Here is a 13604-nt window from a genome sequence, read left to right as displayed (position 1 = left end):
TTGGCCTCCCAAAGTGCTGGGATTACAGGCGTGAGCCACTGCACCTGGCCCACATTTTCTTGACAATAAAGTGAGCCACTTAATTCAAGAACAAACAGTATTTGTTGCCAATGAAAAACTGAGCTTTCGAGCAAAAATTAGAATTTTGGAAAACTTGTATCTGCCATCGTGAGCTGACAACTTCCTGATACTTAAGACTTTCTTGATAAGATCACATATTTAGCAATATTAACAAATGCAATTTTAAAATATCACTTAATTAAATGTGTCAACATTTGGAAGATGACAGGTTTCCAGCAACTTCTGCTGGTGCAGTATCATGGTGACTCCTCATGTCCTTCAGTGAGGTAGGGCCATGCCTTCCCAAAGGAGCCTGCTCACAGCCTGAGGGTGGAGTCTAGGGGCTCTTCCTTGGGTGTGTCTATCTCAGCCCCAGGGTAGTAGCTGCTCCTTGTATCTGCTATTCTGTGTTTTTAGAGTTCTCTTTACTTCTTACTAGCCAGTTCCTCATCACTCTGATCCCAGTGAGAATCAGGAATTCTTTATATTAAACTTTTCCTGTTTGGATTACTATGTGGTTTCTCCCTCCTGATTAGACCTACACTGATATAGCAGGTCTTGCAAACAAGAGCTGTGAACAGTCAAGTGGGGAGAAAAACAAATCAGTGCATTCATTACAATGAAGGGAAGGGCACAAAGGAGAGGCACATGTTCCTGCCTGTCTTGGTTTGTGAACTGCAAAAGGTTGTCAAGCTGACACTAGGGGATGAAGGCTTACAGAAAAAGTTTGCAACAGCTGCTTTTAAATATAAAGAAGTTGAAAATTAGAACCAAACAGTATCCATGTGTTGAGTGGGCTAGTTCTTTTGTCTGTGAAAAAGAGTTTTTGTGATGTCATCCCTTCAGAACAGTTGAAGGAGCAGAAAGACCCAACAAATCCAGGTTTGGAAGTAGCTAAAAAGAAAAGTTAACAGGTAATTAAGTTATCACCGCAGTGCCCAACAGGAGGACAGCAAAGAAGAGACCAACTGTATCAGTGATATGGTTGGAGTTGGAGAGCTTAAGCACTTCAAGAAAACAGAAAAATGGTGGCCGAGCGCGGTGGCCCATGCCTATAATCTCAGCACTTTGAGAGGCCAAGGTGGGTGGATCACCTGAGGTCAGGAGTTTGAGACCAGCCTGGCCAACATGGTGAAACCCTGTCTCTACTGAAAATACAAAACTTAGCCAGGCGGGGTTGTGTGCACCCGTAGTCCCAGCTACTCGGGAGGCTGAGGCAGGAGAATCGCTGGAACCCAGGAGGCAGAGGTTGCAGTGAGCGAGACTGAGCCATCGCACGTCAGCCTGGGCAACAGAGCAAGACTCCATCTCAAAAAAAAAAAAAGGGGGAAAATCACCCAATGGGACACTGGGCTGATGAAGTCAGCGTCAGTCTTTTTATGCAGAGTTAAAGCAGCTTAGAACTTAACATTGCATAGACAATCTGAAGATGAACAAAACTGAGTCATGGGGTCAGAAAGGTAGTAAGTCAGAGGTTCATGCTCCCAAAGATAATGGCTGCACAGTGGGAAATGTGAGGCAGGGGCCTGACTGCTACTTACACTTGAGGCCAGGACACAGCCACTTGAGCGACAGCCCAAAACATCCTGGGGAAAGAGAACACTGCTCTGAAGTTACATTACGCTCTCCCTCGGTTAGTTGGTCTTTGGCAAATAATCATCCTATAATAAAAAGAGCTGGTGTTTGAGTGCTTCCTCTTTTCCTCATCTAGGAGAGTGCTCTGGACCACTAGTCCAGAAACAATGAGGCAGAGATTGAGTCCTTGGCAAGCACTTCTTGCTCAGCATCTTCATTTTCACCTCCCCTTTTCTCTCTCACTCCTGGGTAAATGACATTGTTTAGAGTTTCCAAGTTTGAGTACATGACAATTGTATCCCTGACTTCAAGCAATAAGAAATACATTTACACTTTACAGGGTGATCCACTACAGACATGGCTCTATGTCACGAAACAAAAGTTTCATAAAGCAGGCTTAGGCTGGGCATGGTGGCTCACGCCTATAATCCCAGCACTTTGGGAGGCTGAGGTGAGTGGATCACCTGAGGTCAGGAGTTTGAGATCAGCCTGGCCAACATGGTAAAACCCTGTCTCTACTAAAAATACAAAAATCAGCCAGGCGTGGTGGCGGACGCCTGCAATCCCTGCTACTGGAGAGGCTGAGGCAGGAGAATCGCTTGAACCTGGAAGGCGGAGGTTGCAGTGAGCCGAAATAGATCATGCCACCGCACTGCAGCCTGGGCAAAAGAGTGAGACTTGGTCTCCAAAAAAAAAAAAAGCATCGCTGGATGTGACACACTTTTTGTTTTTCTATTCTATTGTATTTTATTTTTCAAAATGCTGGTCATGGCCCCCTAAATTGACTTCATAATCCTTCTAGGGGACTCTATTCATAGTCTGACAAACACAACAAAGGAAAAGGTGACTCATAAACTGATTATAATCTGATGAAAACACACCCTGAGGTCAACATTTTCCTTTGGTCAATGTTTACTATCTATCTTAATTTGTTTTCCAACCCTGGAAGGCAAGTGTGCTACACAGAACCCCAGTGCCAAGATCCCACCATTCACATTACTCTCATCCTTTCGGGAGTAATACTTCTCATTACAAATCAATAAATGCACATTTTGAAACACATCCATGACATAAAAAGTAAAACTGGCCAGCATCTCCACTGGTGCAGTGGCTCCCAGATCAGACAAACTCCACTGGACCAAACTCTGCAACATCAGACTCATCAGTCAAAGCAAACCTTCTTGTTACAGAAAATTGTAATCTCTCACATTATTGTAAAATAAGACAACAATTTGCAATACTCAACATGATGACTCGGTAGAGGTGTTTAGTTCAATATGATTTTATTTAAAAATGTGTACAGCTGAAGGAGGGATCTGATCTTTTGTTAAATGAAACATATTTTCACAGTATATATTTGGCCATTTTAGCTTTGTAGTGAATAACAACAGAAAAGGAAGTTTCTGTTTAAGATCCTCACTCCAGCACACTCAGCCAGGCGCCTGGCAAGATGACACATTTCCTGGTCTGAAGCTCACAGCCAATCCTCTCACCCAAGTGGAACACCAATTCTCCTCCAGGCATACACACACACATACACATCTTATTTTCACTGCTCTACACAGGGCCCTGAGAATCCTTAATTTTAAAGTTGGGAAAAACATGAAAGGATTCCTTAACTCATTGTCTGTGACACATCCAACTACCTTTTAACTCTTAACAATTCCAAGTATAAAATACTTGAAATTTACGAGATGCTCCATTTGATGGAACAACTCAAATGCTAAAAAATTAGATCAAGTAACATGCTTTAATATTTTTAAGTGTTACTTAAAACTTATTGAGACAAGATACGCAGCACATTCTTGGTATTATAAACTCCTACCGACGACTGCTACTTGATGGCCAAAAATATTTAAAAGAGAAGAAACCATACTGGTATACAACAATGTCTGCAAGGAATGTCATGTTTTACATTTTGTTAGCTGAAATTAAACCTGACAAAAAAAACCAAAGATCTACAAAACCAACACCCATGTCATTTTAAATGATGAGGTAGATTGTTTCCTATGCAGTAAAGTGAAGATAAAAATCCATACAACTTCCAAATCCTCTTTAAAAAAAAAAAAAAAAAGGTTCGGGTTAGAGTCACTTTCACAAACAAGACATTCATAAACTCTAAGGTGGAGAGGTCATACTCAGGCAGGTTCTGTACTTGATGTGTTACTTGGAGATTCAATAATCAGTCTTGGGTCAATCAACTCTCTCCAAAATACAGTGATCTGAGGAAAAAGACAAAATCCCCAGTTTAGGCACTTTATTTTGAGGTCATACAGGTTTTAGTAAGTTAAAATTTTTAGCCAAGTAAATTTTCCATCAGTGTAGAATGATTGAAGAATGGGAATAATTTGGGTTCCAATAAATTGAGTTCAATTAGGGTATAGTAACTCTTTAGGCCAGGCGCTGTGGCTCACGCCTATAATCCCAGCACTTTGGAAGGCTGAGAGGGAGAAACGCTTGAGCCCAGGAGTTCAAGATCAGCCTGGGAAACCTAGTGAGACTCCATCTCTATTTTTTTTTTAATTAAAAAAAAAAAAAAAAAAAAAAAGAGGCCAGGTATGGTGGCTCATGCCTATAATCCTAGCACTTTGGAAGGCCAAGGCAGGTGGATCATCTCAAGTCAGGAGTTCAAGACCAACCTGGCCAATATATGTCTCTGCAAAAATACAAAAATTAGCCAGGCGTGGTGACGCATGCCTGTAGTCCCAGCTACTCGGGAGGCTGAGGCAGGAGAATTGCTTGAACCCAGGAGGCAGAGGTTGCAGTAAGCGGAGATCGCGCCACTGCACTCCAGCTGGGTGACAGAGTGAAACTCTGTGCTGGGAAAATAAATAAATAAATAACTCATTTACTTAGAATGAAGCTAAATTTTACATTAAATATATTTCATCTTTCTTTGATTAAGAACAGGGGATGAGGGGTTGCGGGAGGGAGTAGCTCCCCCAACCCCTCCATTTGATTTGCCCTGTGGACAGGTGGCTTGGAGACCTTCTGGGAACTAGATGCAGTCCAGATGGGTATCACTAGGATGCTGATGCCCTTTCGCACTGCTCTGTAGTTCTTATCCTAACTTACCTAAAAACAGGAACTATTATAAACATACGTGTGTAGCAAAGACTTGGAACCAACCCAAATGTCCATCAATGATGGACTAGATAAAGAAAATATGGCACATATACACCATGGAATACTATGCAGACATAAAAAAGGATGAGTCACATCCTTTGCAGGGACATTCTCAGCAAACTAACACAGGAACAGAAAACCAAACACCACATGTTCTCAGTCATAAGTGGGAGTTAAACAATGAGAACACACGAACACAGGGAGGGGAACATCACATACTGGGGCCTGTTGGGGGGGTGGGGACATGGGGAGGGATAGCATTAGAAGAAATACCTAATGTAGATGATGGGTTGATGGGTGCAGCAAACCACCATGGCACATGTATACCTATGTAACAAACCTGCATGTTCTGCATATGTATCCCAGAACTTAAAGTATAACAACAATAAAAAAAGAAAAAAAAAGAAAAACAAAACAAAAAAATACGAACTATTTCACAGCCCACCAAGAGAAAGCAAACGCTAAGGCTTGGTCCTATGAATGAATAATGAGGGCCATCTAGTGTCAAAAACGGTAATTACAGGCTTTTTGCTTTTGAGACAGGGTCTCACCTCTACAGTCCAGGCTGGAATGCAGTGGCATTCAGGACTCACTACAGCTTCGACCTCCTGGGCTCAAGTGATCCTCCTGCCTTGCCCCCACCACCCCCAAAGGTGGCTGGGACTACAGGCATGTGTTACCACTCCCGGTTAATTTTTGTATTTTTTGTAGAGACGGGGTCTTGCCATGTTGCCCAGGTTGGTCTTGAACTCCTGGACTCAAGGGATCAGCCCGCCTCAGCCTCCCAAAGTGCTGTGATTACAGGCACGAACCAGGGTTCCCGGCCTAATTACAGGCTTTCTATTCTACTTCAGGCCTCTGTTTAGGGCATAGAGAGAAAAGCCTCCAAGGTTTAATTTTCCAATGCAGTTTCCAATTTCAACCAAAAAAAAAAAAAACATATATATATATATATAAAAAAATAATAAAGAAGTACAGGAGACCAGGCCAAATCTGCTGATCCTACCACAAACACTAAAAACGTGTTTCTGGAATAAATCCCTAAAAGTGTCATCTACCTTAAAGACAAGGTAAAACATACAGTCTGGCTAAGGTTTCTACAAGTTCACACTTCAGAAAAAATGTTTGCAATATTGAAATTTACAGAATAGTATCTATAACATTTCAAGTATAAACACCTTAACAGAGAGCATTTTCTTAAATCTAACTTCTATTTAATGCCACCATAACCTAATGAGCTAGCCACCGCCAGCAACTCTGGTAGGTCTGGCTGCTTAAAAAGGTATAAACCATATACTTCCTAAAATGGCAATTTAAGGATTTAGTCAGAGGACGGGATCATCATTTTATGTCACTCTTCAAAATGTTGTGCTATTGTAAGTTGGAACTCTCAGGCCAGGCATGGTGGCTCACGCCTGTAATCCCAACACTTTGGGAGGTCTAAGTGGGCAGATCACTTGAGGTCAGGAGTTCGAGACCAGCCTGGCCAACATGGTAAAACCCAGTCTCTACCAAAAATACAAAAATTAGCTGGGCGAGGTGGCAAGTGCCTGTAATTCCAGGCACTCCAGAGGCTGAGGCACGAGAACCACTTGAACCTGGGAGGCGGAGGTTGCAGTGAGCCAAGATCATGCCACTTCACTTCAGCCTGAGCCACACAGTGACACTCTCAAAAAAATAAAAGTTGGAACTGTGGTAACACTTGGGGGACAGTAGTGACTGCAAAGGGACATAATAGAGGGTTCTGGGAGTGGGTGTGATGTTCTATTTCCTGATCTGGGTCTGGTTACATGGGTACGTGCATGTGAAAATTGTTCCAGCCATGTAATTATATGCGCTTCTCTGAATGTATATGCCAATAAAGTTTCTAAATACGCTACCCTTTCCTGCTGGAATCCTTATACAGCTATAATTTTAAACAACTGTACACTCTTAAAGTTTGTTATTTGTGCATCTTGTCACACAGGCTCTATGAGGGCCAAGATGGAGCCCTGATTTGGCACTTAGCACTGGTATTGCCATACCATAGATTCCCTCCAGGGCCTGTAGTGCAATGTCACCTTCCAAACCACAGGTAATCGGTCAAGAGAGAACGTATGGCCAAGCAGTGCAAGAAGAGAAGCACACCTACCTTGCTCTCCTGTGTCACAGCGTACTCCACTACCTCGGTTCCATTTTCATTGTGATAAACCAAATCAAATTTCCCAGGTTCTCTCAAGGCTGAAACAAGAAGATAGGGAGGAAAGAGGGTAAGTTATTTCTCAATAGTTAAAAATGTTCCTCTACAGGGAATTTCTATCATTAAGATACCAGCCACAAACTGTCAATTAATGTGAAGGCTGGGTATGTACAGGAAAGCACAGGGTGCTCAATACAGGGGGATCCTGAGAAAAAGCCTGGACCAGGGGGACTTCTCAGCCATTTATCAGAGAAAACCTTTCCTTCATAAGCTTGATGAACTGTCATTAGTACTACCAGAATTGAATATGGCACCACAATATAATCCCCAAAATTAATTAATTTATGTGTTTCAACAAGGGAAGGTAATATGAAATGCTGCTCTGTCCTTAGAAATCACATATGCTTCCTACTACTTGATAACACAGGCAGTCCTTTTTTTTTTTTTTAAGACAGAGTCTTGCTTTATCACCCAGGCTGTAGTGTAGTGGTGCAATCTCGGCTCACTACAACCTCTACCTCCTGGGTTCAAGTGATTCTTGTGCCTCAGCCTCCTGAGTAGCTGGGATTACAGGCACGGCATGCACCACTATGTCCAGCTAATTTTCGTATTTTTAGTTGAGACAGGGTTTCACCATGTTGGCCAGGTTGGTCTCAAACTCCTGGCCTCAAGTGATCTGCCCATCTCGGTCTCCCAAAGCGTTGGGATTACAGGCATGAGCCACCGTACCCGGCCTCAGTCCTTGCTTTCTATGGTAGAATGGGATTGGAAAAATGATTGTACAAGCTGAAACCACACAAAACAATCTTAACAATCAATAGGAAAAATTATTACTGTCTTAGGAGTTTTAAAAAATTTTGCCAAAACATTAAAAACCTTTACTACATAGGGAAACTAAAAATGAGTAAAGTAAAAACACTGAACTTATGAGTACACTGTAATTACATTAGGAACACTGAGAGCTAACTTTCTCTCTTTCTAGGCGTTTTATTTCTCTGTAAGAAACTTATCAAGGGAAGTTTGAACAGTGCTTGTGCTCTTGCCCTGTAACTTATGATACAGCGCAAGCACCTTCTCTGTGCTTTGTACAACTGTTGTACTCTTTTCTAAGTTTGAAACTGCTGTCTACATTTTATCCTCTGAACTTCTAATGTCATGAAATAGCTCAAAGAATTTGTTTTTTACTTTGTAAAATCTTTGTTTTTGCTGGTGTCACTTTGGGGACATTTTCATCCTTTTTGCCACGACCACTTTCCTCATTCAAGTCAACAAGTTCACCTCACTGGCAGTGTCAACATTCCCACAGTGAGCTCTTTCTTCTACAGACTCTCCTTAAACTCAGTTTGGATGGTACTTTCAGCATCACCACTTTTGTTTCTTTGCTGTGCCTTTATCTTTGTGGGCCTATTCCTTACTTCGATTATAAGTGTTGTAAAATGTCATGCAGTTTTATCAATGAGAGACAAGGAGGCACCACAACTGCATGCTCTGCTCTGTATGTGAACTGAATAACAGATGCACAGTGACCAGTCACTGAGACTCTGAAAGCACTGACTTGATGGGTCATGGATCGTGATGTGTATCTGTTATTTACGTTATATAGTTATATGTGGACTAAAGAGCTACTGGCAGTACTTTATGCACTTACTCAGTTAACATACGCAATGTTGCTGCGGGACTGGTATTACTTAACTAAACCATAGTAACTGAAATTTATGTATATCAGAACCACCACATCAAGGACAACTGACATTGCTATTAGAGAACAGATAAATCCATTTCTTTCTTTCTTTTTTGCTTTTGAGACAGGGTCTTGCTCAATCACTCAGGCTAGAGTGCAGTGACGCAATCATGACTCACTGCAGCCACGACTTCCTGGGCTCAAGTGATCCTCCCACCTCAGCCTCTCAAGTAGTGAGAACTACAAGCATGCACCATCACACTCAGCTATGTTTTTTTTTTTTTTTTTTTTTTTAAGAGACAGAGTCTCACTATGCTGCCCAGGCTGGTCTTGAACTCCTGGGCTCAAGTGATCCTCCCACCTTGGCCTCCAAAGCCATTTCTTGATGCCCTAAAGAAGAAAAACTTTAAGTGGACATTATCACTATTAATCACTTGGCAAGCACTGATCAGGCTGTATGTGCAGAATTTGACAGTGGACAAACTTTTCTGTCCACCATTCTTAAAAAAGGGGATTTCTATAAATGAAACCTCATCAGAAGAAGGCTAGGAAACTAGTATAAGTTATATATAAACATTTACTTAATATCATAAAGGAACTTTGTTGAAAAACTCTTTTGACTGATTTCTGTCAACTGAATCTTTTATTCAATCCCTTATTTAAAAATAAACAGAAGGCGGGTGTGGTAGTTCACGCCTCTAATCCCAGCACTTTGGGAGGCCAAGGTGGGTGGATCACGAGGTCAGGAGATCGAGACCATCCTGGCTAACACGGTGAAACCCTGTCTCTACTAAAACTACAAAAAATTAACCAGGCGTGGCAGCAGGCGCCTGTAGTCCCAGCTACTCGGGAGGCTGAAGCAGGAGGATGGTGTGAATCTGGGAGGTGAAGCTTGCAGTGAGCTGAGATCGCGCCACTGCACACCAGCCTGGGTGACAGAGCAAGACTCCGTCTCTAAAATAAACAAACAAACAAACAGAAAACAGGCTGGGCATGGTGGCTCACATCTATAGTCCCAGCACTTTAGGAGGCCAAGGCGAGTGGATTGTTTGAGGCCAAGAATTCAAGACCAGCCTGGCCAAAATGTCAAAATCCATCTCTACTAAAAATATGAAAACTAGCTGGACATGGTGGTGTGTGCCTGTAGTCCCAACTACTCTGCAGGCTGAGGCACGAGAATTGCTTGGACCTCGGAGGCAGAGGCTGCAGTGAACCAAGATTGCACCACCGCACTCCACCCTGGGCGACAGAGTGAGACTCTGTCAAAACAAAACAAAACAAAACAACACACACACACACACACACACACACACACACACACAGAAAACAATTAATTGCTTTAGGATCTGCTAAAGGAAAAGGCATCTCCCCTGTCCTCTGGCCAGGGACCCCCTATAGTACACTCCAGGTTAAGCTACATATTATAAAAGCGCTCTTATTCCAGGCATTCAGTTCCAGTAACAGGTGGGTTAATCAGAGATAAAGCCAGTAACTATTTAAAATGATATGTAAAGTGTATGTATACACACAGTTTAGACATTTTGTTTTGACTTAATATACAAAAGTATATTCATTTGACAATCTTTTGAAATAGAGCTGAGTAGGTTTTATGAGTTCACTGAATAGAGCTCTTTCTTTTATAAACCATACCATTGTATTGTCTGCAATTTCCACAATTTACAGTTTTGGTGTTTTTTTTATTTTTATTTTTTTGAGACTGAGTCTTGCTCTGTCACCCAGGCTGGAGTGCAGTGGTGTGATCTCAGCTCACTGCAACCTCCACCTCCCGGATTCAAGCCATTCTCCTGCCTCAGCCTTTCCAGTAGGTGGGATTACAGGCACGTGCCATGACGCCTGGCTAATTTTTGTATTTTTTTTTTTTTTTTTTGGAGACGGAGTCTCGCTCTGTCGCCCAGGCTGGAGTGCAGTGGCCGGATCTCAGCTCACTGCAACCTCCGCCTCCCGGGTCTACGCCATTCTCCTGCCTCAGCCTCCCGAGTAGCTGGGACTACAGGCGCCCGCCACCTCGCCCGGCTAGTTTTTTGTATTTTTTAGTAGAGACGGGGTTTCACTGTGTTAGCCAGGATGGTCTCGATCTCCTGACCTCGTGATCCGCCCGTCTCGGCCTCCCAAAGTGCTGGGATTACAGGCTTGAGCCACCGCGCCGGCCTCTAATTTTTGTATTTTTAATAGAGACAGGGTTTCACCACGTTGGCCAGGATGGTCTCAAACTCTTGACCTCAAGTGATCCATCACTTTCAGCTTCCCAAAGTGCAGGGATTACAGGCGTGAGCCACCATGCCCAGCCTGGGCTTTTTTAAAATAATGCAAGATTGCAAAAATTTGCAAGACAATCTAAGTGCAGAATCTTCCTCAGTTTTTACAAAATTCCTCCCAATCTTTTATAGCTGACCCACCCATCCATAATTTCATAGCATTTATTGAGTCAGCATTCAACTTAGGCTTCCTAGGAATAATTATTTTTATAATCAATTTTCATCAGTTCATACCAACTTTTATGAAATTATATAATTACAGTAATAAGAACTAGCCCAACAGTTTTGGAATATATCCAACATCTCTTATGAATCCCCAGGGTTACAGTGTGCTGAAAGAAGTGGGGAGCGCCAGTTATATAGAGGCCAAGGAAGAGAACATCTCCTGCGTATAAAAGCTATTCATAAACCACTATAGATAGAAAAAGCCTAAATTTTCAAATTCTTTTCTAAAAGACTCACCAGGTAAGGATGAAAGAATTTCTATATCTACTTGCTGGGTCTCTGGATTGTGGCTTAATATTCTTCCTTCCTTTCAAAAATAAAAGTCCAAGTCAAAATCAACATGTAAAACACTGTGAATATACTAAAAACCACTGAATTGTAGACTTTAAAATGGTTAAAATGTTGAATTTTATGTTATGTGAATTTTATCTCAGTTGAAAAATTTAAAAATAAATCCACATACAGAGAAAATAAAAACAAGTAGACTAATAAACCCTTTATGTGAATATACAGAAACATCTTTACAGGCAAAATAGACACATTTAAATCATAAATGGCAGACACTACCTTAAATAACTCAATGAAAGTAAGATTACACCAGGGAACCAAAAGTGAGTGAATACGGGAAAAGGAGGAAAAATCACACCAGGTGGATATATTCAAGTGACCACTGACCATCACAGCATTCATCGGGAGAGACTAGATATATCCTAATGGTGCTGCCTCGGTTCCTGATGCTTTTAGAACCCTTCTAAAACAGTGATCACAACCCCTCAGGAGAAACTAGAAGGCACTTTATCACTGGTAAGATCCCAATTCCCCCTCTCCCAGGTCTTCAGGTGTGGGAGCTGATTTTCTAATGCCTCAAGGGGATGCACTGCCCATGCATGTGGGCGATGGGGAAACACATGGTAGCCTCTGGGGGTATATACTGAGAGGCCAAGCAACCAGTTCCTCCTGACTCTATCTAGAATTTCTGAGCACAGTCAACAGTGTTTTTTAGAACCAGACTCAACAGGGAATCAGGAGCTTGGGAGACTACATTTTTGAGTACAGACTTTAACTAATTTAATTTTTGGAGACAAGGTTAATGAAAAAAGCAGATGATCAAGCTGGATAACTGCGTTTGAGGTCAAAGAAAAAAAGTAGGACCAATTTTCATTCTTAAAATGATTGTGAAAGCAATTTCAAAAATCTTCAAAAAATTTTGTCAGCTAAAGTAGGCAAATCACCTTCCAACGTTAATAACTATGATGACTAACACCAATTTAATATGCAATTTTTTTAAAGAGTCTCGTTTTGTCACCCAGGCTGGAGTACAGTGCAATGATCTCAGCTCACTGCAACCTCCACCTACTGGGTTCAAGTGATTCTTGTGCCTCAGTCTCCTGAGTAGCTGGGGCTACAGGTGCATGCCACCACGCCAGGCTAATTTTTGTATTTTTAGTAGAGATGGGGTCTTGCCATGTTAGCCAGGCTGGTCTCGAACTCCTGACCTCAAGTGATTCGCCTACCTTGGCCTCCCAAAGTGCTGGGATTACAGGCGCAAGCCACTGCACCTGGCCGTTAATATGCAATTTTTAAAAATCAGTATCATCTAGAATTACAATTCACAGAGGTTGTGGGATGTATCAATACAATATTCATTTCCATTTCCTCATATATCACACAATTAAATTAGTTATCTATGGCAGGGTGACAAAACACCCTGGTTTGTTCAAGACAGGTCTGTTCATCTTTCCAGCATAACTATTAATAGCACTCCCCTTCACTCACAAGTATCCTGATTTAGGTGATAAATTACATGATCACCTCATCCACAGGAGATAGTAAGTGCCTAAGAAGATAAAAACAAAACACCAATGACCTAGAACTAACCCACCAGATCCCTTCATTAACTGATTCTTCCAGCCTGCTTTCGAGGAAAGGTTTTTTTTTCCTTTTTTTTTTTCCGAGACAGAGTCTCGCTCTGTCATCCAGGCTGGAGTGCAGTGGCGTGATCTCGGCTCACTGCAAGCTCTGCCTCCTGGGGTCATGCCATTCTCCTGCTCTCAGCCTCCCGAGTAGCTGGGACTACAGGCGCCCGCCACCATGCCCCGCTAACTTTTTTTTGTGTGTGTATTTTTAGTACAGACAGGGTGTCACTGTGTTAGCCAGGATGGTCTCGATCTCCTGACCTTGTGATCTGCCCGCCCAGCCTCCCAAAGTGCTGGGATTACAGGCGTGAGCCAACACGCCCAGCCTTGAGGAAAGGTTTTTATAAAGATTTTAAAAGTCTTCCAAGGCATCAATCCCGATTAAATCAAATTCCCTTGTGTTTTATCTATGTTACTATATTAACATTACTAATTATTACCTTAAAAAATAGTCTTACATTCCATATCGTACATCAAAAAAAGAAAGGATGCACTTTAACAAGATTTTCAACAAATTTTGGTGGGTGAAAAAGAAATATGTAATTCTGTGATCCCACTGAGTTAAG

General features: G+C 42.0%; 1 protein-coding gene across 2 annotated transcripts in view; it reads right to left on the bottom strand.

Annotated features, from left to right (window-relative positions):
• COIL (coilin) overlaps positions 1–13604 on the bottom strand; it is a 37272-nt gene that overhangs the window by 12952 nt on the left and 10716 nt on the right. The window contains 3 exon segments of one of the 2 annotated variants that reach the window (NM_001257478.1): positions 3694–3857; positions 6893–6981; positions 11360–11429. In NM_001257478.1, coding sequence (NP_001244407.1) covers positions 3774–3857; positions 6893–6981; positions 11360–11429 — 243 coding nt within the window. In that variant the 3' untranslated portion in view covers positions 3694–3773. 2 annotated transcript variants of the gene reach the window in all.

The sequence above is a fragment of the Macaca mulatta genome, chromosome 16 (genome assembly GCF_049350105.2).
Source record: "Macaca mulatta isolate MMU2019108-1 chromosome 16, T2T-MMU8v2.0, whole genome shotgun sequence".
Taxonomy (NCBI): domain Eukaryota; kingdom Metazoa; phylum Chordata; class Mammalia; order Primates; family Cercopithecidae; genus Macaca; species Macaca mulatta.
This window is presented reverse-complemented; position numbering and strand designations above follow the sequence as displayed.